Here is a 26,377-nt window from a genome sequence, read left to right on the forward strand (position 1 = left end):
ATGGAAAGAGCCGAGATGCCCTTCAACAGATGAGTGGATAAAGAAAATGTGGTCCATATATACAATGAAATATTACTCGGCCATCAGAAAAGATGAATACCCAACTTTTGCATCAACATGAATGGGACTGGAGGAAATTGTGCTAAGTGAAATAAATTAAGCAGAGAAAGTCAATTATCATCTGGTTTCACTTATTTATGGAACTTAAGGAATAGCATGGAGGACATTAGGAGAAGGAAGGGGAAAATGAAGGGGGGTAAATCGGAGGGGGAGAGGAACCATGAGAGACTATGGACTCTGAGAAACAAACTGAGGGTTTTAGAGGGAAGGGGTGAGGGGATGGGTTAGCCTGGTGATGGGTATTAAGGAGGGCACGTACTGCATGGAGCACTGGGTGTTATATGCAAAGAATGAGTCATGGATCACTATATCAAAAACTAATGATGTATTGTATGGTGACTAACATAATAAAATTAAATTTAAAAATTTTTTTAAAAAGAGTGTGAGATCTGAAGGGTGTTAAGTTCTTGAACCAGACTGCTTGAGTTCAGTGGGGCTCTGTTCTTACTAGCTAGGTAATTATCAGTTACTTCACCTCCCTGAGCCTCAGTTTCTTCATCTGTAACATGGGGATAATAGCACCTGTCTCATAAGGTCCTTATTGGGATGGGCTAAATTAATCTCTGTAAAGAACTCAATGAAAGGTCTGGTGCATAGTAATCACTCAGTCAACATTGATTGTTATTTCTTTGAACCAGGCACTGTGCAAATGTTTTTTCTGTAGATGATGTTTTTAAATTGTTACAATGACCTCAATGTTGTCTAAGGAAGCTGCCTGTTTGAGGCCATTCCCACTTGTGCTACAGTTGCTTCTGAGTTTTATTGGCCCCCTTTTATATTGAGGAAGCCAAGAGTCAGAGAGGTGGTTTTGCTCAAGGTGCCTTAGCTATATATGGATTATCTGATTCCAAAACCTGGCAAGTTCATTTTACTACTCCAGAGGAAGAAGAGAAAGAAAATAGGGGAAAGGCAGTGCTAAATGAAGGGGTTGGGTGACAGGGGACTACATTGGGTTTTATCTCTAGCAAAAGCCTGAGATACCTTTGGGGCCAATGGAGAGCCTGGCCAGCAGAAGGAGAAAAGGGTGGAGCTGAGCCATGAGGGAAGGGATAAATGCCAGGCCCTGACCCACAGCACCCACCCGTCGTTCGTTCGTCCTCAGTGCAGGGCAACAGGTAAGAGTTGCTTTCAGTGTGGGTGTGCCTTTCTGGTCTGAGGCCCACCTCAAGGCTGCACATTCTGACTCTCTGGCCTGACTAGATCTGACTTTGTTCCTTAGAATCTGTCTCTGTCATTTTCTCTCTTTCCCCCCCTTATATCTTTTCTGGCTTTTCCTGTTTTTGACTTTCCTTTGTCTTGCCCCCCCCCCCTTGTTTCCTCTCCCTTGTTAGTTTTTAGGATCTTTCACTTCACTTCATCTCTCTCTGACCTCTAGCTTTCTCCTATTTTTCCTTTGCCTGAGTTCTGTCTGCATATTCTTCTCTCAATCTTTTTTTTTCTCTTTCTTCTACCCTGCATCTCTCAGTCTGTCTTTCTGTCTCTCTATTCCTTTCCTTCTCTGTCTCCCAGAAAGCTGTCTTGGTATTTCTTCCAGTAATTCTCCATTCCTCCCTCACTTTGACTCTTTCTCTGCTCAGCTGATGGCAGAGCTCAGTAGGTCAGTGCCTAAGGGGCCAGAGGTAGGCAGAGAAAATTGAGGGAATGTGGGGATGATGGGAATGACGAATTAGGTAGAGAGATCTGAAGGACTTGAGAGTTGTTTAGTATAAATAAGGAGAGAAGGTGGAAGAGGAATTATGCATCATTAAAAGGGCCCTATGCTGAAAGTCAATAAGTTTATATTCTCACCCTAATTCACTGTAAGACCCCAGGCAAGTCATTCACTCTCTGAAAAAGAAAAGGGTAGGGTGCTTGTCCTATAATCTCTACAATCTCTTCTAATTTTGATTTTGTGGTCTTCTAAAATATTGTTTCTAAAAATTTCTGGTTCTATGATTCCAAGTATATAAAATTCTCTGAGTCTTTCATGATGGTGAGAGCATGCTAGGAGGGGAAGTAAGGCTTGATACATCCAATTCCTGAAGAAAAGTGATCACATCCCCTCCAGACCTAACTGATTCTTGCAAAGCAGGCCACAAAGGGGAGAGAGGGAACAAGGAACATGGCAATGAGTGGTTTCTAGCTCTCTGCTGGGGTAGTGTTGTGGTTGACCCTTCTGATCTCTGGGACTACAGATTGGCTGGTGACATGAAAGAGGATTTTAAGGTGCAGGGAACACCTTTGAGTAATGATCTGTCACTCGGCCTGAAATTTCACCATTATATCCAAAAGCATTGTTTTATGAAGATCCCTGGCAAAGATTACCACACAATGGGTGCATAAGTTGTTAAATGGAATGAATGAATGAATGAATGAATGAATGTTCACCAGTGCCTGAAATCCCATTTCAGTTAGAAATCTGTTTCTTTGGTAAAGGCATTTGTCACAGTCCAAAATCAAATGTCCCAGAAAGGGGACTGTTAGTGCAGCAGAAGGGATTAATGTCTGGAGTCAGGCTCTCAGTCAAGAAAATATGTAGTAATATTTGAATCATTGATCCATAGTGGTTAAGTTAGCAGGCTCTGAAGCCAGATTGCCTAGGTTTGAATCCTGCTTCTCTTACTTACTAGCTCTGTGGCCTGGATAGGTTACTTAATCTTGCGGGGGCGGGGGGAGCTCAGTTTCTTCAGGTTTGAAATAAAGTTGATAGTAATGTCTACCTCACAGGGTTGTTGAGAGAATCAAATAAGTCAATGCATGTGAAGCATTTACAAGTGTTTGACACAGTGAGTTCTCTGTGAGTGTTTGACTATTAGAACCAAATGAAATCTATTAAGTTATCTAGTCCAATGCCTGTGGAGAAACTGAGGCCCAGAGAAGGAAAGTACAGAGCCCAAGTTCACATAGTAAGTTGTAATAGGATAAGGACAAAAATCAGGATTGAGACAAGAATCAATTTTTAAGAACTAGTCTGGTGTACAGACAAGTGAAGGTACATTCCTTGTATGCACCTTCACTTTCTCTACATAGAAAATGTAGAAAATAAAAATAATAGCTAACATTGTTTTCAGTATTTACTCTAAGATAGGCACTCTTTTATATACTTGTATAGATTATTTTATTGAATCTTCACAACATGAAGTAGCTTGTCTTTACTATTATCTACATTTTACAGATACAAGATATAGAGAAGAGATACGACTTTTCTAAGGTCCCAGAGAGGTGGAGTCAGGATGCAAAAAGTCTGGCTCCAGAGACTGTGCTCTTAATACCCTAAATTGCTTAAAATACTTTCTTGATTCAATTTTACTCACTCCAATCCCACTACTATGGGTAGTGAGATGGAACGGAAACACTTGAAGGTAACTGGACTGCAAAATTATGGATCATAAAGGTGGGCAGGCAGAGTGGGGCTGGGAAAATTCAAGGAAAGGAGTATCAGAACAGAGAAATTGGAACTGAAGTTTGAAAGAACTTGATAATTTAACAAATTCCAAGAAGTAGTCTATATTTTTCCAGGTCCCTGGGAATATCATGGCCAAAAATCCCTTAGAGATGATGAGTATATTGAACTATACATGGGGTGGGAATAGGCCTTAATCTACCACGATCCCAAGGCAGGACTGGACTCTGCTTCCATTCTTGGGGGCTTTCCTTCCCATTACATATCCCAATGTTGTTGTCATTATTGTTGTCAGTGTTGATGTTGGGGAAGGGAGTTTGCAGGAGCCTGGAACCTGGCCATCTTCTTTGCCTGCCTTTCCCTGGATCATCCACCCATCCTTACCACATATTGCCAGAGTCAGCCCCGGCCAGATGCTCAGACATGATTTAAGAAAGGAGCTCTCCTTCTCTCCCACACCCTGGTCTCAGCTTAGGGAGTGGTCAGACCCCAATGGTGATAAATACTGGGAGCTTTATCTGTGGTCTGCAGACTCAGCCCTAAGTGCTTTGGCCTTTGCAGGCAGTCAGGGGAAGGGAAACTGATATCTCCACATATGATGTAGGCATTGGATCCAATTCATTACTTACCATATGAAGTAGGCATAAATACCTTACATCTGACAGCTGATGAAAGCTAAGACCCAGAGGGGGAAGTGGCTTTCCAAGAATATCCAACAGGTAGTTGGGAAGCCAAAATTGAAGTAAGGAAAGATAACATTTATTGAAAACTTACTATGTGCCAGGCATTGTCCTAAAGGCTTAACATGAGTTTCATTTAGTTTTTTAATACCCCTTGGCCTTTCCCAATTTCAGGGACCACACACCCTGCCCCACATACTGACCTATGCTCCTATGACAGCCTGTGAATGTTGGAGGGAGAATGCTCTTGGATGAACAAGGGGAAGAGATTGCTTTGTGAATTAGGGGGAGAGGTGTTGCTCTGTAAGAAATGAAGGAGATTGCCATATGAGGACAGTGCCATGAGCTCCTCCTGTTTACTTTTCCCTTAGAATATAAAGTCCTGTATACTAGAGGTGCTGCTAGATTCTACTCAGTAGCTCTCCTGGTGGTGCCAGGACCTTAGTCTTCCCACATTCCCCCATATCTCTTCTGTTGTCCTGTTCCATATTTTGTCTCACCCTCTGATGTTGGATCTCCAGTTTGCCCTTTTCCTTTTAATCTATTTCTCCTTCTTGTTCTTTGTCTTTCTCTTTGTATCTCTTAGCCCTCCCTCATCCCAAACCTCAACACACCTTAACCACCTCTCCATCTTAATCCTTTGATCCTGTCTCTATTCCCTTCTCTCTGTTGCTCAGTCTCTCTCTCAGCTCCCTCAGTAGGGTCGATCTCCTCCTACCCTAACTCTTCTGTATTGCTCTCCTCCACCCCCACTCTCTCTGGCAGCATTTATTCTTTATCTTTGTGCCTGACTGACTCTCTGCTCCTGCTGGATTCCCTCCTCTCCTGTGCTCAGTTTTCTGAGTCTTTGTATATTCCCGTATGCTCCTTGATCTCTCCTCATGTCCATTTTGTGTCCCTCTGTATGTCTCTGCCTCTACCTCTGCTCTGTCACTCAATCTCTCTCTCTCATCTAAGTCTCTTTCCTTGTCCTTTTGTATTCCCCATCATCCTTTTTTCCTGTTTTTCTGGATCAGTCTTCCTCTCCCTATTCATATCATGAACCTATCCCCTTTCCCTATGTTATTGATCTCTTTCTCTTCCACAATTTCTGTTCTTCTAACTTCACCACTACCACTGTACCTTTGTTCTCTCTCTTTCCTCCTTTTATTTTTCCCAGTTTCTCTTTTCTTCTGACTCTTTCCCTACCCTTCCTTTCTTTACTTTACTACAGTCCCTATTCATTCATTAATTTACTCCCAAATTCAACACATATTTATTGAATGCCTACTATGGATATCTGTTATCTCTTTTCTGATCTTCACTCTGTCCCTTCTCTGTCTTATCCTCTGCCTCTTTCATTAGTACATAGACTTGTTTCCCAGACCCCTTTGGTCTTGTTTTCATCCCCTCTAACTGTCTTTTTAAAAAATCCAGGAACAAGTTCAAAGGCAGCAAAATACCAGTCTGGTGGCACATAGCCGATATGACCTAGGGCCTGCCCTTTTGTCCTATTCCCTGAATCTACTTAAGCTGGATACCTGTGGCCTCAAGCTCCTTTTCCCTCTCTGGTTGGGCCTGCTCAGTAAACACTCTAAGCCAAGCCTCAGGAGCCCTGGCCAATGGCATCTGTCTGCATTAGCAGGCTGAATATTAACTTGACTGAGGTTGATATTCTTAGAAAGACTTTTTAGCCTTATCAAAGAGTTAGTGGGTTGTCAGCTCTCATCCTGCCACATACAATCACACTTCAGTAATCCTCACCATCACAGAAGGGATCAGTGGCAGAGTCTGAATCAGAATTTAGGCTTTCTGACCTTCAGTTAGAACTCTTTCCTTTACCCCATTGTCTAATGGTCATGGTCTCATTTCTTCCTCCCTGATGTGCTATTGGTACCTTTTGACATTGGGAAAATTTCATACCATGGAAGGACAATAAGGGCATCTCTGGAGAGGGCAGTGTGCATTGGGTGGGAAGCTAAAGCCAAAGGTTCAAACACAGGAATGACCCTTCGCTTTTGGCCAGGCCTTCATGATGGACTCTTATCTCTTCCACATCTTGTTCAGGACTTCGGGCTTAAAGATGGTAGCAGCAGCCATGTTGCTACAGTGCTGTCCAGTGCTTGCCCGGGGCCACATAGGCCTCCTGGGCAAGATGATTAAAACTCACCAGTTCCTGTTTGGTCCTGGACGCTGTCCTATACTGGCCACCTATGGACCAACCTGTTCTCAAATCCACCTTAAGGCAACCAAGGCTGGAGGAGGTAAGAAGTTTCTGGCAAATGGGGGAGAATGTCTGGGTCCTGGAGACAAAGTTTCAAGTCATACTGGCCATCATTGCCTAATAAATGAGAAGGTTCATGTGAAAGTGTCAAGGCTAAATGAGCTGGCCCCAAAACACACCTGGGTTCTGACTTCTGCCAATATCTCTCAAGAGTCTCACTCTCATGCCCCTCACACTCTATATACTCCAGTCATGCTGATACTACTTAAAATTGCCTGGATCAACTCTATTGTCTCAAGCTTCTGTGTCTTCGCTCCTGTCAAATGATCCTCACCCATACCCTTTACCAGAGTATCTCATACTTCTCATGTGACACTTAACTTGGGCATCATCTCCTCTGTGAAGCTTGTCTAAACCTCCAGCCTGTCCAATTCCAATTCTGGGTCATGTCCCCTCCCTCTTTTAGACTTCTATAGCCCATGTCCTCCCTCTCATCTCAGCACTGTTCATAATGTGTCTTCAGTGTATGCCATTTCTGCCAGCCTAGAAGCTCCCCTAGCACAGGGACCAGACTCATCCATTTCTGTATCTCTATCATAGCCTGAGATAGAGCTTTGGGATACAGTAGGTCTTAGTAATCATTGTTAAACTAAATTTATGGCTAAAAATGCACTGCCACTTATTCTCTTACTTTTGCATAGACTCTCCATCTTGGGCCAAGAGCCACTGTCCCTTTATGCTGTCAGAACTCCAGGATGGGAAGAGCAAGATTGTGCAGAAGGCAGCTCCAGAAGTCCAGGAGGATGTGAAGACTTTCAAGACAGGTTGGAGTCAAGTGCCACCTCATCCAGGCTCCACTCCTAATACTTGAATTCACTTCATTACAGTCCTGAGCTAGGCTAATTCTAGGTCAGCTAGTATACATCCCATAATGGGAAGTCCAGTCTTTCCCAAGGGGACCATGGTAGGCCAATAGCTTAGACAGTGCACTGAAATGTACCCTCCCCAACACACATACATGTATAGGCTCTTGAAACTTTAAGCCATTAGTCTAAGATGAGCCCTCTAGAGTTCTGCCTCCTCTCTCCCAAGTGGCTAAATGGATCCCAACAGTCTGGGCTCCCACATTTAAGCAATACCACATTAAAACAATCTGGATTTGCATGAAAAAGTAAGTGTTGAAAGCAAGTACATCTTTTAGAAGTGTATGAGCCCAAGGTCAACTCAACTGGTGCAAACTATTCAAGATAATCACACTTGAAATATGGCCACACTGTTGACATTTTTGATAAGCCTTTTAGGATATCATTAAAGGTAAAAATTTCAAAATTGAATTTTAATGATATTCGGAAAAGAAGAATAAAGTACACTGCCCTGCATATACCTCCCAAGTACAAGATTCAGGGTGGCTGCCCCAGTTACTTTACCCAAGGGAAAATCCTAATGGGAAAATGTAACATCTTATGGAAGGTGTCCTAACACATTAGTTTCCACTTGGGGAGAGGAGTAGGGGCTCACTTTGCAGAATACCTCTTCTCTCTTCAGGCTTCTCTACTTCATAAACTTCAGTTTTCATATTGTACTGAGTTTAAAGAAGACAGAACATGCTTTCTTTTTTTCTCCCCTCTCTTCATGGCCGATGAATCTCACGCTCTCTGTCAGACCTGCCCAGATCCCTGGCCTCAACCAGCCTGAGAAAGCCATTCTCCAATTCCCAGGAGCCAGAGCTAATTTCAGAGAAGGTCACACACCTGGTTCAGAACAACATGATTGGTGAGTTTGTTGAAGTGGAAATAAAGGGGGGTTAGAATGTGGAAAGAGTGCCGAAGGGGCTTCTGAAACAGTAAAGGAAATGGCAAAGAAGTACTTTGGAACCAAAGGGAGTCTAGGTTTAAATTTTATTGCTGGCACTTGCTGGATCAATGTGCTTTGGCAAGTATGTCACTTCCCTTTAATGAGATTTTAATTCTTGCCTCAACAGGTTATCATGAGGAAGAAATAAAATTAGATTTATGGAAGTGTTTCTAGCTGTTTTGAGGCCTCATTAAATACCAGGTTTATTCCTATTATTTCTTCTCCATGCTTCCCTCAAAAACTCAACCTTTACAGACAGCCTTTTCCCCTTTCTTTTATATGTTTATGTTCATTTTTCATAATGGAATTTGGCTTTTTTCTAATATAAAAGAAAGATGATTCATTGCAAAGTATTTTTCAACAGATATAGGAAAATATAAAGAAGGAAATTTAAATCACTCAGAGTTCCACCATCCACCATTAGCTTTTTATATTTTTTCCAGATATTTTTCTGTAACTAACCACACACACACACACACACACACACACACACACACACACACACACACACACCCTATGCTTCCCTCCACACACATGTTTTTATTAGAAATGTGATTTTATTCTACTGGTTTTGTTATCTTGCTTTATTTACCTAACAATATATCATGGGCATCATTTCATGTCCCTAAACCTAGAGATGCATAATAATTATTAATGGCTGAAGTTTGTTCTGTAGCATGGATGCAACATCATTCAGTTAATCAAGCATCTATAATTCAGGTTATTATTTTTCTTGCACTTTATTCTGGTTTATAGTGTATGTTGGCTTTATGTACAAATAAATGTACTCAAAGATAACATATAGTATTATCTTAGACCCAGTATGGATATACTAGAGATTATTTAGCTATCCCCCTATTGAGTTGCTTCCAACTTTTCCTATTACAAACAGTGGTGTAACAACTTTGAATGTACCTCTTCATGCACATAGGTCAGGTTTTGTTTTTTTTTTCTCTAGGATAGCATTAACAGGTGAAAATTCTTAGGGTGTAAGGTTGTGTACATTTTCAATATTAATAAATATTGTCAATTAGCATTCCAAAGTGGTGTACCAATTATCAAAGAGAGTATCCATATTCTCACACCCTCTCTAGCACTTGATATTAGCAAACTTTTAAATCTTTATCAATTATCGGTGAAAATTTCATTTTGCAGTTTGGTTTTTCCTTGATTAAGCATCTTCTTCTACATTTATTGAATTTTATGTTTACATTCTTTGCCCATTTTTCTACTGGGTTGAAAAGTTTTCATAGTAAGTTTTCAGAGGTGTTTTTTTTTTTTTTTTTTTGAGAGGGAGAACTGAGGGGCAGAAGGAGAGGGAGAATCTTAAGCAGGAGCCTGATTTGGTGCTCAATCTCACAACCCTGAGATCATGACCTGAGCCAAAATCAAGAGTCAGACACTTAACCGACTGAGCCACCCAGGCACCCCAATTCTTCAGAGTTTTTTTTTTTAAATAAGTTCTGGATATCAATCATTTTTTCTGTTAAACAATGCTGTAAATATTTCTCTAGGTATGCCAGTATTTGCATTTAAAAACTCTTGAAACATATTTCCAAACATCCCTGCAGCAAAGATGTTACCAGCTTACATCCCTACCACATAAGTTGTCATCTGCAACAATCATGATTTCCATCTCTTGTAAAGAGTTCTAGAGTTTAACAAGTCCTTTGGCATACATTATTTCAATTTATCCTGAAAACAGTATTGCTCCATTTTGCAGTAAATAGCAGTTTTAAAAGTAAACTCTAGGTCACTTACTTGTAGGTCACTTACTTGCTGCATAACCTTGGTCAAGTTACCTAACCTGTCTATGCCTCCATTTCCTCATCTGTAAAATGGAGATACTAATAATACTTTCCATAGGGCTATTGTGAGGAATACAAGAAATAACATTTATAAAGTTCCTAAGAGAAGGCATTACATGTAATAGGCACTTATTAAATATTGATTATAGTAATATAATTAAATATTAGCTGCTACTACTACTATAATTATAATACTATGTACCAAACATTAGTTAGGCTGTACAACATTCTGTTTGTCATCAAATGGTCACAAGTCTCCAAGAAGGTATTATTAGCCCCATTCTACAGATGAGGAAATTAAAACTAAGAGAATGGATTCATGACTTGCTCAATGTCACATAACTAGGAAGTGGCAGAGCAATAACTAGGAACCAAATGTGTTGATACTCTTTCCACTGAAACTACAAGTATTGATTTCAGCAAGAAGGCTACCACAATAACCTTAGAAAAAGAGAGGAGGCCTTGCCAGGGGTAGGAAGCCCGAGTGAATGTATGAATAATTTGCTGAGTGAATGAGCAAGTGAGAAAGCGAGGGGATGATTGAAAGAAATAGTGGAGAGTTATTGTGGCTCAGTAAGTTAATAACCGTTCAAATAAATGAATAAATGGAAAGAGAACTGGAGAACTCAAAATCAACAGCACGGATAAAATATGGACTACTCAGGAAGTGATTTAAAAATGAATTCTTTTCATCTCCATCTCTACTTCTGCAGGAAACCATGTTTTTGGTTATGACCAGTTTTTCAGGCATAAGATCATGGAGAAGAAACAGGACCACACCTACCGTGTGTTCAAGACCGTAAACCGCTGGGCTGATGCATACCCCTTTGCCCAACACTTCTCTGAGGCATCTATGGCCTCAAAGGATGTGTCTGTCTGGTGCAGTAATGACTACCTAGGCATGAGCCGGCACCCTCGGGTTTTGCAAGCTACACAGTGAGTAGTAAGATCTGGGGCATGAGCTGTGGGGACACATACAGAGAAGAATCAAAGCCACACATGGAAGGGAAAGGCAGAGCTGGGAGTGGAAACCTGAGTTCCACCTACCACAACTTTTGTCCATGGTCTTCCAGCATACCTAATCCTCAGATATGAACCATGTCAGTCAACAAACCATGATTTCCAAACTCTTGATTGTCCAGTTCTATGGAAAAGAGAGAAGACCAAGCAAGGTCCACTTTCCATGAGCTCTTACTCTGGTTACAGAATGAGTATTGCCAGAGATACTGTGTGACTTCCTCTAGAAGGTCTTCCAAGCTATTCAAATTCAACCTAGCTTCTCCCTCTATCCCTGAGTGCCATCAGCCTGAGGAGGACCCATGTATCCTCATTGTGTCCATCCTGCCCTCTGCTTGATTATATAGGACACAGCCCATATAGGATCACTAAGTCAACACTGATCTCCATCAGTGAAGAGAAACCTGTGTAGTTCCTCAGTGCCTGACAAGGGTTTTTCCCTCTCTGTGTTTTCCCTGTTTTCTCCTGGCCAGGGAGACCCTGCAGCGTCATGGAGCTGGAGCTGGTGGTACCCGCAACATTTCAGGTACCAGTAAGTTTCATGTGGAGCTGGAGCAGGAGCTGGCTGAACTGCACCAAAAAGATGCAGCCCTGCTCTTCTCTTCCTGTTTTGTGGCCAATGACTCTACTCTCTTCACCCTGGCAAAGATCCTGCCAGGTAAGCCTGGGGAGGAGTTCTGCTCAGGTTTGGTATCTTGAACTACAGAATGCAGTCTCACTGCCTTCAACACCTTTTCCCTCTATTCTGAGTTCACTTGCTCCCAACTGCCCTTCCTTCTTACCCACTTTATGTATCCTCAACACTGGATGACTATATCCCTCTCATTTATCCCCTTCTTCAGTTAGTCTGAAGAATACTAATGAGGAACATTGCCCAACTTCACAGAAGGGTAACACCATAAATTTATCATCCCCTCCCCCCAATTCACCTGGGCTCCTAACACCCATAAATAGTTCTTTTATGTCCCTATACTAGCTTTTTTCAATATTCTTCTTTTAAAACCTGTGACTGCCTCCTCTTTCACTCTTAGCAAATAACCTCACATCTCATATCACAAAGAAAACAGAAGCCACCAGACAGAAACTCTTTTAACTTAAAGCCATCAAACCTACAAACTTACCTGACTTTTCATCTAGGCTTCTTTCATTCTTTCCTTTTACAATTTGAAGACATAACTCTTCTGCCTAAAGCCAATCCCTTTATTGTATCCCATCTGGACCTGATCTTCCCAATCTCCCACTCTCTAGCTAATAATATCCTCAATTCATATGCCTGTTGTCATTCCATCACATCCCCAACCACAGATGAATATAACTCTCCACCTTCTTCATGTCAATCCTAGGTGCATATAATTATTCAGGTGGGAGCCATTAAAAATTCATGGTCCCCAAACTTTACCAGGTCCTCTATGCTGTCTAGCAATCCTGTTGCCAAGGTCAGCCTTCCAAATCTCCAGAGCAGTTTTGCAAACCTCCCAGTCTTCTCAGCCTTCCCACACTTCCACCTTACCCTCAACCACAGCAGATAATTTCACATCCTTCCTCACTGAAAACAGAAATCCTCAAGTAGCAATGTCCTCAACTCCTTGATACGAACTACCTATAAACTCACAAACATCCCCACATGTCCTCTCCTCACTTTTTCTCTCCTGTCACAATGAAAGAAGTGCCCTTTTTCTTGTTGACTAATCCTTTTGCTGGTGCTCTGTGTCTCATTCCCCTCTGCCTCCAAAGGAACCTTGATCTATCACTTCCTTCTCTCCTTCTTAGATCTTTAGCCTCTCCTCTTTAGACATGCTAGTCTCTTTCATGTAAAAAAAAAATGTCCTCTCATCACTCTCTAGCTACTGCCCTATCTCTCTCCTTCCTATAACAGACAAATTGAGAGAAGTCTCCACACTTGCTATCTACTTCCTTACTTCCTGTTGATTCTTCAGCACACTGTAAACATCCCCACTGTTTCTTGGAAACTTTTTCTGAGAGCACACATAACCCCAACCAAATCCAACCTCTTCAGGATTTTTTCAGTGAACATCCTCCTCAACCATTAGAATTAAACTTCTTTCCATTTCTACTGCCATCATCCTAGCCTAGACCAACATCATTTTTTAAGATTTTATTTATTTATTTGAGAGAGAGAGTGAGCAAGAGAGAGAACACAAGTGGGGAGGGGCAGAGGGAGAGGGAGAAGCAGACTCCCCAATGAGCAGGCAGCCTGATATGGGGCTCAATCCTGGGACTCCAGGATCATGAACTGCGCCGAAGGCAGACACTTAACCAACTGAGCCACAGAGGCACCTCCAACATCATTTTCTTGATTTCACTTTTGCCCTCCTATATTCTATTCTTCACAGCAGGGAGAATAATATTTTTTTAAATGCAAACCTATCTTTGTTACCCCCTGCCCAAAACCCTTTAATATATCCCCATTGCCCTTAGGGCCAAACCCAAACTTTTTATCATGGCTTCTAAAGCCCTCACTAATCTAGTTTCTATCTACTTCTTCAGCCTCATCTTTGATACCCCTCCTCTCACTCTTTCATTCAGTAATATATTCATTTGCTCACTTATAAATCAGTAATTTATCCATCCATTCATTCAGTAAATGTTTACTTAGCATCTACTATGTACTTAGACCTATACTGGGTACCAGAGACAGAAAGATAAAATATGTGATTCCTTTCAATTTTGTTGATTATTCCCTTCACGGTGCAAAAGATTTTATTTTGATGAAGTCCTAATAGTTTATTTTTGCTTTTGTTTCCCTTGCCTCAGGAGACATATCTAGTAAGAAGTTGCTATACCCAATGTCAAAGAGGTTACTATGTTCTCCTCTAGGATTTTTATGGCTTCAGGTCTCACATTTAGGTCTTTAATCCGTTTTGAATTTATTTTTGTGTATGGTGTAAGAAAATGTTTCAGTTCATTCTTTTGCATGTTGCTGTCCAGTTTTCCTAACACCATTTGTTGAAGAGTCTGTTTTTCACCCCCACTGGATATTATTTCCTGCTTTCTTAAAGATTAATTGACCATACAGTTGTGGGATCATTTCTGGGTGATTTCTGTTTTTCATCCCCATTGGATATTATTTCCTGCTTTCTTGAAGATTAATTGACCATACAGTTGTGGGATCTATTCTGTTCTATTGATCTATGTGTCTATTTTTGTGCCTGTACCATACTGTTTTGATCACTACAGCTTTGTAATCTAACTTGAGATCCAGAATTGTGATGCTTCCAGCTTTGCTTTTCTTTTTTCAAGGTTGCTTTGGCTATTCAAGGTCTTTGTGGTTCCATACACATTTGAGGATTGCTTGTTCTAGCTCTGTGAAAAATGCTGTTTATATTTTGATAGGGATTGCATTGAATGTGTAGGTTGCTTTGGGTAGTATAAACATCTTAACAATATTTGTTCTTCCAGTGCTTGGGCATAGAATGTCTTTCCATTTCTTTGTGTCATCTTCAATTTCTTTCATCAGTGTTTTATGGTTTTCAGAGTACAGGTCTTTCACCTTTTTGGTTAGGTTTATTCCTGGGTATCTTATTGTTTCTGGAACAATTATAAAATAGATTGATTCCTTAATTTCTCTTTCTGCTGCTTCTTATTAGTGTATAGAAATGCAACAGATTTCTGTACATTTATTTGTGTCCTGAGACTTTACTGAATTCCTTTATCAGTTCTAGCAATCTTTGAGTGGAGTTTTTGGGTTTTCTGTATAGAACATCATGTCATGGGCAAGTCATGGAAATTTCACTTCTTCCTTACTGATTTGGATTCCTTTTATTTCTTCTTCTTGTTTAGTTCCTGTGGCTAGGACTTCCAGTACTATGTTAATAACAGTGGTGAGAGTGGACATCCTTGTCTTGTTCCTGACCATACAGGAAAAGCTCTCAGTTTTTCCCCATTGAGGATGATATTGCCTGTGGGTTATTCATATATGGCCTTTATTACATTGAGATAGGTTCCCTCTAAACCTACTTTGTTGGTGGTTTTTATCATGAATGGATGTTGTACTTTCCCAAATGCTTTTTCTGCATCTATTGAAATGATCACTTGGTTCTTATCCTTTCTTTTATTAATGTGGTGTATCACATTGATTGATTTGCGAATACTGAACCACCCTTCCAAACCAGGAATAAATTCGACTTGATCATGGTGAATTATTTTTTTAAAATATATTGTCGGATTTGGTTTGCTGATATTTTATTGAGAATTTCCCCATCTATGTTCATCAGGGATATTGGCCTATAGTTCTCTTTTTTAGTGGAGTCTTTATCTGGTTTTGGTATCAGGGTAATGCTGCTCTCATTGAATGAATTTGAAAGTTTTCCTTCCTTTTCAATTTTTTGGAATAATTTGAGAAGAGTAAGTATTAACTCATCTTTAAATGTTTGGTAGAATTTGCCTATAAAGCCATCTGGCACTGGGCTTTTGTTTGTTGGGAGTTCTTTTATTACTGATTCAATTTCTTTGCTGGTTATTGGTCTGTTCAAGTTTTCTATTTCTTCCTGTTTCAGTGTTGGTAGTTTATGGTCAACAAAAGTAAAAGGCAATCTATGAAATGGAGAAGATATTTGCAAATGACATATCTGATAAAGGGTTAGTATCCAAAATATATAAAGAACTTATAAAACTCAACACCCAAAAACCTAATAATCCAATTTAAAAATGGGCAGAATACATAGACATTTTCCCAAAGAAGACATACAGATGGCCAACAGACACATAAAAAAGGTGCTCAACATCACTGATCATCAAGGAAATACAAATCAAAGCTACAAATAACATCTTTCATTAACATGTGTTTATAAACTTATGTGTAGAAGCAGATGGGACTAGCCATGTGTTTAACCCATTGAAACTACACTGTGTATAATGCATCTTTCAAGGAACATCTTTCACTAAGATCTAAGTGTTTGTAAAGGTATTTGTAGAAGCATATGGAAATAGCCATGTGTTTAACTCATTGGAACTACACTGTGTATAATGCATCCTTCAAAATAACATCTTGCATTAACAACAACAAAAATGTGTAATTCCTGTTCTCAAGAAACTCCCAGTCTACTTTCGTTCATGACAGGTCCTCTAGGAAGTCATGCCTGATTTCCTCAGTTAGAAGTGATAAGTGATAACTTACTCTAATGAAAGTCCACAATTCTTTGATGTCAGTGCAATTTTGGGGGAGCCAAGAATTGATTTCCTCCACCAACTTCCCACCTCCACCTGCTCTCTCATATTTGTTCAGTGAAAAGCCCTGCATTCCTCAGGCCCTAGAGAAAGGTCTTCCCCTCTGTAGATCTTACCTTCCTCACTTATAATAGTTAAGGAGCTGGACTCCATGTTCACTAAGGTTCTGTTCTGCTCTGACATGCCATGAGCATATGATTCAAATGGAAAATCTGTTAAGTATCCATCCTATAACTATAAGCAGAGGGATGCTACCTGGAAGAGGTGGGATTTCATCCAGACCAGGAAGAATCTATTATCAGGAACATTCCCTGGGATAAATTCCTTTCCAAGGCTTGATCTTATGTATTTTGGAGTAGGAACCTAGACCCTGTCCTCAAGAAACTCTAGAGCTTCTTGGGAATTTAAATTCCCTCCACCCCAAGATGGTGCCAGATCAGGCTTAGAAATGACTGAAGGGAAGGGTGTAGGGGTCAGAATTTCAGGGCAGGGGAGTTCTTTCAAGGGAGGAAGAGGTGTCACAAAGGCTTCCAGAGGAGAGGGAAGCAGACAGGGTCTTCAAAGGGAGGGACAGCTGGCTCTCTGCCCCTGTCAGTTCAGCCCTGAGGTTGAAGTGGAAATACTGGAACAGAAGCTTAAAGAATATGCATCTGGTTCTTCAGGGTGTGAGATTTACTCAGATGCAGGCAATCATGCTTCAATGATCCAAGGTATTCGCAACAGTGGAGCAGTCAAGTTTGTCTTCAGGCACAATGACCCTGACCACCTGAAGAAACTTCTAAAGGAGTCCAACCCTAGGACACCCAAAATTGTGGCCTTTGAGACTGTTCACTCCATGGATGGTATGTATATCATAAAAATCATGATAACAATGATAATAGCTGACATGTATAAAATTTGTTTATATGCCAAGCAAAATTATTAGTATATTACACATATTAATTCACTTAATCTTCACAATAATTCTATGAGGTCTTTGCTATTATTATTTATATACTATTATATATATATATATACTATATATATATACTATATATACTTTATATACTATATACTATATACTATATTATTATATAATATACTATTTCTATTTATTTTCATGAAGAAACAAACACAAACAAGTAACTTGCCCAAGGTCATACAGCCAGTAAATGCCAAAGGCAGCTATTATACTGATCTTACAGGTTAAGAAACTGAAGTTCAGAGGCAGCACCCAACTTGTTTTGGTTGGCTCAGTAAATTGGTGCCAAAGTATTTGTACCCTAGAACATATGATTCCAATTCCTTCACACAACACTCCCTCCATTACAAATGATGTGCAAATCATTCATTCTAGTGTCTGGTTTCTGCCATGAAAAATTTTACAAACCATTGCCTGGGAGATTCTTCCAGTATGAAGCATTGGAATCAAAACATGTTTTCAAATGAGAGAGACCTGGGTTTGAATCCTACCTCTGGCACTTACTTGCTCCTCTGATCTTGGGTAACTCTTCAACTCCCTGAGCTTCAATTTTCCCCAACATAAAGTAACTGGTTGTAAGAATTAGAGCCAATGGAAGACATTCCATTTATTATGATCTAAGTAAATATCATAATAGTGGAAACCATGTTGTGATTATTTTACTTCCTTACATTTACAAATGAATGTCTCCTTATTTTGTTGGTAGACACTACTTAAACTATCAATTCTAGGGCTAAATTTCTTCCATTGAAATGATGCTTGAGCCATCTCTCTCTTTGTCTTGAGCTCCACCTCCAGTGATTTTCTCCCCTCATGTTGTCCTGAGTTGCTCACATTCTTTAATCCTGGTTTGGAGCCCCTGTTTCACCTGAAGAACTTTATTCTGTATTCCAACTCTCTGCACCTCAGCATTTTTCAGATGGGGAATGACAGAAGGTATGAGTTCTTATATATGCAAAGTGGCTATAAAGTCTATATATGAGATTCACAGCCATATGAAGACCTTATAAACAATTATCAGCATAGAAGACATCTAGAATAACATAGGAGAATGGTAAATCTGTATGAAAAATGGTGAGGAGAAAACAGATTACTTCTAATTCTCTTTCATTTAATAGATTGAGACAGCCTGTGGGAGGCTTCCCTCAGGTAACAATATTGACAGAGATGAGAGAGAAATGCACTCCCAAAGAGACACAGAAAAGACAAAAAGAGGAATAAAGAAACTCAGAAAGAGAAACAAAGGTACAGGGAAAGAAAGTCCGAAGCAGAGAGTCACAGAGGTAGACAGAAAGGGACACAAACAGCGAGAAAGAGAAGTAATGGAGGGAGGGGAGGAAGGGAGGGAAGGGAAGAGAGAAAAAAGAGAGAGGGGAAGGAAAGAGGAGAGAGAAAAACAAAAGCAGAGACAGAAAAATGGAGACAGAAAGAACAATGGAAATGGCTATTAAAAAAAAAGAGAGATAGTGACAGAAATCCAGAAAGAAACAGGGAGGACCAGTGCAGTATAAAGATACTGACAAGGCTTCCAAACCTGCCTGAAGGGATGTTGGATCTGAAATCAGGACTGCATTAACCTGGAGCAAAAAGTTGCTCTTTTGAATTTATTAAAACAAAAGCATCATATGGGCTAGTGCCAACCCTAAGTGGAAATACACAAACTTGGGGTGGGGGAGCAAAGAGAGGCTGGAAAATGGCTTGAACAAGAAGACAGATATTGTCAGAAGTAAAAATAGGAAAACAGAGAGGCAAGCCTTGGTTACAAACTAGGGAAAACACACACACACACACACACACACACACACACACACACCTTTAGTGGGCACGAGGTGGAAGCAGTCAACACATTTAAGGTTTGAAATAGTCCCGAGTGTGCACACCCTCACCCTTCTCCAACTCTTAAGTAGTTATGGGTCACAAATTCCACACTGGAGATGGGGCTAGGGAGGGGTTGTAATCTCCTACCTCTATTTCTTGGCTTTTCTCAGGTGCCATCTGTCCTCTTGAGGAGTTGTGTGATGTGGCCCACCAGTATGGGGCTCTGACCTTCGTGGATGAGGTTCATGCTGTAGGACTATATGGGTCCCGGGGTGCTGGAATTGGGGAGCGTGATGGAATTATGTACAAGATTGACATTGTCTCTGGAACTCTTGGTGAGTGAGTGCCTTATATATAATCCAGAAAGGAGGCCCCTGCAAGACCCTTTCCTTCCCCCTCTCCAAAGCTGTAGAAGTTATTTGGGTAAAATTCATAGCCTCAGGCTATGGAACTCCTGGAGTCCCTCCTTCCACCCTTACCCCACTGCAGAGTTGCTGAGAAAGTCTGGGAGGGTTTTTTGAGAAGAACCCTAAAGCAGAGCCAAATAACCAGGTTCAAGTCAGTACATGGAGAGTTGTGGTTTTAAATTCCTCCCCCACTCCATCCCCAAGCTTCATCTTAGTTCAACTTTTGGGCCTAACCAGCTAAAGGTCCCCACCCAGCTACTGCCTATCTAGTCACTGCATGTGGCAGGCCTTGAAAGTCCTATCTCAAAGCAGCAGAATTATCAGCTGTCTGTCTTGTCATGGACAAGAGAGATAAGCAGAGGCCTGGAAAAAGGAGTCTGGAGCTCCAGCTTCTGGTGCACATCCTTGTGTTATTTGGACATGATCTGGTTCCTCTAAAGACTAATTATGGGCTCTGTGCATATCCTCCTCTTCCTCCTTGTTTCTAGGCAAGGCCTTTGGCTGTGTGGGTGGCTACATCGCCAGCACCCGTGACTTGGTGGACATGGTGCGCTCCTATGCTGCCGGCTTCATCTTTACCACTTCACTGCCTCCCATGGTGCTCTCTGGGGCTTTGGAATCTGTGCGGCTGCTCAAGGGAGAGGAGGGCCAAGCCCTGAGGCGAGCCCACCAGCGCAATGTCAAGCACATGCGCCAGCTACTAATGGACAGGAGCCTTCCTGTCATCCCCTGCCCCAGCCACATCATCCCCATCCGGGTAAGTGCCCCACCCTGACCAGTGCCCTACCCACTTATCTCTTCTGGGAGCCTTCCCACACCCAGCAAACCAACACGTGCTCCTCTTATCAATCCTTTACTATCCTGTTAACTACCCTCATTTCAAGCTATGTTACCCTTTTTGAAAAATTATCAGTCATTCTGGATTAGTCACCTCTTTTTGCATTAGCTATTATCTCATGATTATTAGACTGTCCTGACCCTTACAATATTGGGTACCCATGACCTATAATTTAGTATTTTTGTGAACTGTGGTTCACAAAATCAGTTTAGTATGTTATGACTAGTATTAAAAATTCTTAAAAAATGTTGGAGTACATCACACATGGAGAAGGTATCATTTTGTGAGAAATGTTTCAGTTCTATATATGTGTATATGCACACATATGTGTATGTAAAATATGATCATGATGTGAAACATATTTCTTAGTAAGAATTGAAGTTAAAAAAAAGTAAAGTCATAAAATAAAGTCAAAAACCATGGGAAAAAAGTGCTATTTTGGATTTCCAACCATGTTTGTTTACTGCCTTTAAAAATGAACTGCTACTTATTTTTTAAATAACATCTATTTGTGTGTGTCAGTATGTCATGGTGTTGTAAGGACATTTTTTTTGTGACTGTTTTATGGATGAGAAAGAAATAGTCACTGCTTGGGCTAAGCCAATATTCCTTTTTGGGGATAAGTGGGAAATATTGGGGAAATTGGGAAAGACTATTTTTGAAATATACTTTTTAAAAAAAATTAAGCCAATTACAGCACCCCAAAGGTAGCTTAGGGGGTTCATCTTCTTACCCAAAACCACCCCAAATTAACATACTATCTAGGTAAAACCAGTGTGCTTGCTCTGCAAACAGCTTCAAGACAAGGTACCTAGTACCACCTCAATCCCAATCCCTTCAAATTTAATTGCTGCCTCTGAGCAACTCCTTGATAGAAATTCTGGAGCTGCCACAAAGCCCCTTATGAAAAAAAAATCTGTCCCAAAATTCAATGATGTTCATTTGTCTGGTTCCCTCCACCTGCTTAATGGAACTAGTGATAGTGGGGCCAGGGTAGCAGATAATAACAGGCTTTTCTCCTGCGCCCAGGTGGGTGATGCAGCACTGAACAGCAAGATCTGTGATCTCCTGCTCTCCAAGCATGGTATCTATGTGCAGGCCATCAACTACCCAACTGTCCCCCGGGGTGAAGAGCTACTGCGCCTGGCACCCTCTCCCCACCACAGCCCTCAGATGATGGAAGACTTTGTGCGTAAGTCCTCAATACGGGTGTCTATATACTCTCTTTCCCTTCAGCCCCAGGACCTGAAGAAGTTGAGGGAATGAATGCCATTCAGTTTAAAAGTGTATCTCTAGAACATCTATTGTGTGCTAGACCCTATACTAGGGTAATAAATGGATGAGTCACAGTCCCTAGACTCATAGAGCTCCAGTTCAGGTGAGCCATAGAATGACTTTAAGAGGTGATCAAATTTCAACGAAGACAGTGCATCAGAGTTGTGGGAGCAGAGAGGAGAGGCCTGACCCAACATGCAGGATTCAAGACAGGCTTCCTAGTGGAGGTGACACCTGAGTTTTATAAGGTGAGTGGTATTGGACCAAGATAAGAAACAGAGTGTGGAAGTGGTATTCCTTGCAGAAGGAAGAGCATAAAGAAAGGCAAAGAGAATGGTGCAAAGCTGCTTGAGATACATCAAGAACAATAAGCAGGTGTTACTAAAATGTAGGGTAGTAGGAATGGAGTAGAAGAAGGGAGTGCCAATCTATGAGTCTACAAAGACAACATAAGACAGGGACTGGATTGAGAGGTTTATAGAGCTACTGAATAGCCTGAGTTTTATCCTGAATGATGCCAGTTCAGTCAATTCACCTAAAGTTTACTGGATTCCAATTGAATGCAGTTTTTAGCACAGGGCCTAGGATAGAGCAGATGTTCCTTCCAAGTCTGTTAGACAAAAGACATATAGGCAATTGACAGTCTGAAAAAGGAGACACACATAGACATAGACAGTTCTGGTCCAGTATGATGAGCTCCAGTGCTCTGGGAGCTGGAGGAAGAGTGATCACTTATGGCTAGAGAAAGTAGGAAGTGTGAAGTTAGGAAAGCTTTGTGGGTGAGGAAGTCCTTGTGCTGCACCTTCAAGTACATGTGGTATAGTACAAAGACATTCCAAAATAAGGAAATTCCATGAGCAAGGACCCAGAAATAGGAAAACAGAAGACATGCATTGGCAACAGTCATTCTGTTTGTCTGGAGCATAGGTAGTATGAGAGTTCAAGGAAGACAAGATAGGTAGGTGCCACTCATTCAAAAACATCAAATAATGCTAGCCAACATCTATTAAGTACTTAACATGCACCAAGCACTGTTCTAAACTCTTTGCATGTATTAACTCATCTAATACTCATGAGGCTGAGATGCTATTAGCATTTCCCTTTTATATATGTGGAAATTGAGGCACAAAAATATATAGTAACTGGTCCAAGGTCACACAGCTACTGGATTTGAACTGGGGAGTCTGTCTCTACCTCCACAGTCATAACCACAACTGCCTGAGCTGATGATCCACTCCTGAGCCCTTTGCTCAGTCCTCTAAGTTGCTTTGGGCTTTAATTATAGAGCCCTCAGTATTCTTGGTTCTTTGAGTGTCCATTTATGCTGAGCTTTTGCAGGAAAGAGATATGAGAGGCATTTACCATGACTCCACCAGTCCTTTAACCCAAGTCAGCCCAATCCTGCAGATGGTTTCCACTGTCTCTCAAATCTGTACTTTTTTCTATTGACAGTTTTTTGAATACATGTCAAAGTAATTTCTTCCTAATTTTCCTGCTTCTCTCTTGATCCCTTCTAATCTCTTGTCCAAACATCTGACAATATACTTCCCTTGCTTAAACATCTTCATGTTTCCTATTTGTCTGGACTAGAGCAGTGGCCTCCAATGTGAGGTATGCGAATGACCCATAGGGTGAGGGGAGTTATTAGAATTTTGTTTCCTTTTTTTATCTTAAAAGTAGGAAATTAGGCATTACTGATATTGATCTTTAACATTTAGACTAACGATGATACATGTATCTGTATATAAAAAACATACATAGATTGGAGGCATGTGCTAAAATGTTTATACCGATAGAATGTACATTTGGAGATCACTGGCCTGTAGAACAGTTGAAGCTCCCTGGCATGGCATTCAATGCCTTAAACATGGTGATCTCTATGCCCTCACCTCTTTTCCACATTCATTTTATTTTTCCAGCTACACTGAGTAACTTGTAATTCCCTCTTTTGCTCTACTTTCTTACCTTTGGTACTTTGCTAAAAATGCTCCCTTTTTATTGGAATGCCCTCCCTCACTCCTTCCACTGGCTTAGTTCCTTTATCTTCTATACTTAGTCATCCTTTCATTCATTCTTTCAACAAATATTTATTGAGTATCTACTGTTTGCTAGACACTGTTCTAGGTGCTGGGGATCCAGTAGTAAACAAAACAGACACAAAATCACTATCCTTCTGGAGCTTACATTCTAGTGGAAGGAGATAGTAAAAAAAATTTATAAAATAAGCAATGAATATAGCATGGTAGTTTTAAGTGTTATGGAAAAAATAGAGCAGGATAAGGGAATAGGAAGTGCTGGGATGGAGGGGCTGGTTTGGAGGAGGGTTGTAGCATTAAGTAGAGTATTAAGGGTAGAGATCATTGCAGTGACACTTGAGCAAAGCTATGAAGGAGGTGAAGGAGTTAGCTGGGCATATATCAAAGGGAAGGTCATCCTAGACAGAAGGAATAGACTAAGGCAGGTAAGTACCTATTACAGGAGTATTCTATATTTGAGGAACAATAAGGAGATGAATGTGGATGGAGTGGTGTAAGCAAGAGGCAAAGAGAAAACTGAATAGTGAGGGGAAATGTGAGGTCAGACTGAAGGATTTTGGCTTTAACTCTGAAATAGACAGTCTTTTGAGGGATTTGAGCAGAGGAGTGACATAGTTGACTCAGGTTTTAACAGAATTGGCCCAACTTCTATGTTGAGTATAGACTGAAGGGAGAATGAGTGGAAGTAGAGATCCATTTGGGGGCTACTATAATAATCCAAGTAAGAGGACAGTGACTCTGACCTGATGATGGCATTCGAGGTGATGAGAAGTGGTCTAAATTTTGAAGGTAAAGTCAATGATTACTTGCTGATAGATGGGATGTGTGGTAAGAGAGAAAGAGAAAAATAAAGGATGGCTCTAAAATTTTTGGACTGAACAACTAGAATTGCCATCAACTGAGAGATGGGTTAAGGCTGAAAGTAGAGTAGACTTGGTGGAAGGTAAGGAGATCAGTAGCTCAGCTGTGCTCATGTGAAATTAGAGATGCTGATTAGACATCCAGGTGGAGATACAGAAAGGCAGTTGGATATACAAGTCTAGAATTCAGAAGAGGGGTCTGGGCTGAGATGAAAAGCTCAGAATCAGCATATAAATGGTGTTTAAAGCCATGAGACTAAACAAGATCTCCCAGGGAGTAAGCATAAAAACAAAGTCAAGAACAGAGCCCGGGCACACAATTGAGGCATTTCCAACAATGGGGTCAGGTTCTCTCCTCTGGGTTCCCACCCACTCCAGGAACACCTCCCGCTCCAGACTCCCAGGTCACAAATGACACTGTATGGTTGCTGTCACTGTTATCTTCATTAGGCTCTTGATGACAGATTCACTTCTTGGGTCACAGCATGTCCTGTACTTAGGGAGTGGTCCAGGCCAGGCTAGTACCACTTTAAATTATGTTAAATGAGTGCTTCCCAATCATTTATACATTACAGCACCCATACACAAATGGTAATATTCATAGCACACAATGGAGCAAACAGGATTTACTTCTGGTTCCAAGATATCCTAGAGGTTTGAGGGGATCATTATCTTGGCACATCTGTATTGTGACACAGGGATTAAGAAGACCTAGTCTAACCAATTCTTTCCTTCCCCACCCCCTACCACCTTTTAGAGAAGCTGTTGGTAGCCTGGACTGAGGTGGAGCTGCCCCTCCAGGATGTGTCTATGGCTGCCTGCAATTTCTGTCATCGGCCTGTGCACTTTGAGCTCATGAGTGAGTGGGAACGTTCCTACTTTGGGAACATGGGGCCCCAGTATGTCACCACCTATGCCTGAGAAGCCAGCTGCCTCAAAGCCCCACCCCATCTGCACTTCACATGGGACTTAGCCTCTTCCTGACCTCTGCTTTGCTGTGTGCCTCTCACTGACTTCAGTCTGAAAATAAAGAACAAACTGCAGCATTTGTAGCCCTTCATTAGACAGGAAACTGCATTATATCTGACTCCTTCAGACAAGTGGCAGAGCCATGAGGAAACCATAGATCACTTGTTGGTCTGACCAACCCATTTTACTGATAGGGACACTGATCCAGAAAGAGGAAGATGGCAGCCAAAAACTACACAGTGAGTTGCATACAAAGAGCTGGGACACTTGGCAGGTTTATATGAAAATGGCTCCTTCCCAATGGTTTCAACAAAAATCCAGGGATTGACTCTTCACTGGTAGACCTGGAAACCCTATGCTCATGTAGCCCCTGAAGCCAGGAGATGGAATCAACCCTAACTGAACTGCCTGGAAGAGAAATAGTTCCCCACAATTCTGGAGGTGTTTTCCAGCACACAGAATTGATGTCCCCAATCAGTTATCCTCTCCTCTCCACAGTACCTTATAGAACAGGACCTACCAGCTCTATTTTCCAAGGTGGGAAAGAGACTTGGCTATATAGCAAGCAACTTTTTCAAGGAAATGCTCCCAGTCTTTCCAGGTCATAGCACACAGAAAACATTTGCACACCCAGGTGAACTAATAACATTACTTGCCTAAGAGGCACTCTCTCCTGACATTTGTGCTCTACCTGTCAACTCTAGGGCCTTTTCTTCCCACCCTATAACCTGGTCTGTGGCAGCTGTGGGACACCAGTTGGGAAGCACTGGTTTAAGGCTATGCAACCCACCTGAGCTTTCTACCACCACACCCACCTCCCTTGCTGAACTAACCTCAGCAGTGCAGGGAACCTTTACAACTCAACAGAGCACCTTTATGGTAGTACCACTCCTCCTGCCTCCCCCCTTCCTAGGAGTTCTATCATCAGGCTACAGGCAGCTGGCAAACCTAGTGTTGAGATA

The 26,377-nt window shown here is 41.2% G+C and overlaps 1 protein-coding gene across 3 annotated transcripts; it reads left to right on the top strand.

Annotated features, from left to right (window-relative positions):
- The first annotated feature begins 1,016 nt into the window (after positions 1 to 1,016).
- Positions 1,017 to 25,630, top strand: ALAS2 (5'-aminolevulinate synthase 2). 3 transcript variants are annotated; one of them, XM_027608461.1, is made up of 11 exons: positions 1,017 to 1,235; positions 6,229 to 6,425; positions 7,087 to 7,209; positions 8,048 to 8,158; positions 10,761 to 10,983; positions 11,538 to 11,722; positions 16,914 to 17,093; positions 19,201 to 19,365; positions 19,926 to 20,194; positions 21,305 to 21,467; positions 25,204 to 25,630. In XM_027608461.1, the coding sequence occupies exons 1-11, from the start codon at positions 1,174 to 1,176 to the stop codon at positions 25,365 to 25,367; spliced, it is 1,842 nt and encodes a 613-aa protein (XP_027464262.1). In that variant the 5' UTR covers positions 1,017 to 1,173; the 3' UTR covers positions 25,368 to 25,630. The 3 variants fall into 3 exon arrangements, with proteins under 3 accessions (XP_027464262.1, XP_027464264.1, XP_027464263.1); XM_027608463.1 differs by having other exon boundaries at positions 1,073 to 1,235; positions 19,201 to 19,294; positions 20,149 to 20,194; positions 25,204 to 25,517; XM_027608462.1 differs by lacking the exons at positions 1,017 to 1,235; positions 8,048 to 8,158 and having other exon boundaries at positions 6,245 to 6,425; positions 25,204 to 25,367.
- Positions 25,631 to 26,377: the final 747 nt, after the last annotated feature.

The sequence above is a fragment of the Zalophus californianus genome, chromosome X, assembly GCF_009762305.2.
Source record: "Zalophus californianus isolate mZalCal1 chromosome X, mZalCal1.pri.v2, whole genome shotgun sequence".
Classification (NCBI taxonomy): Eukaryota; Metazoa; Chordata; class Mammalia; order Carnivora; family Otariidae; genus Zalophus; species Zalophus californianus.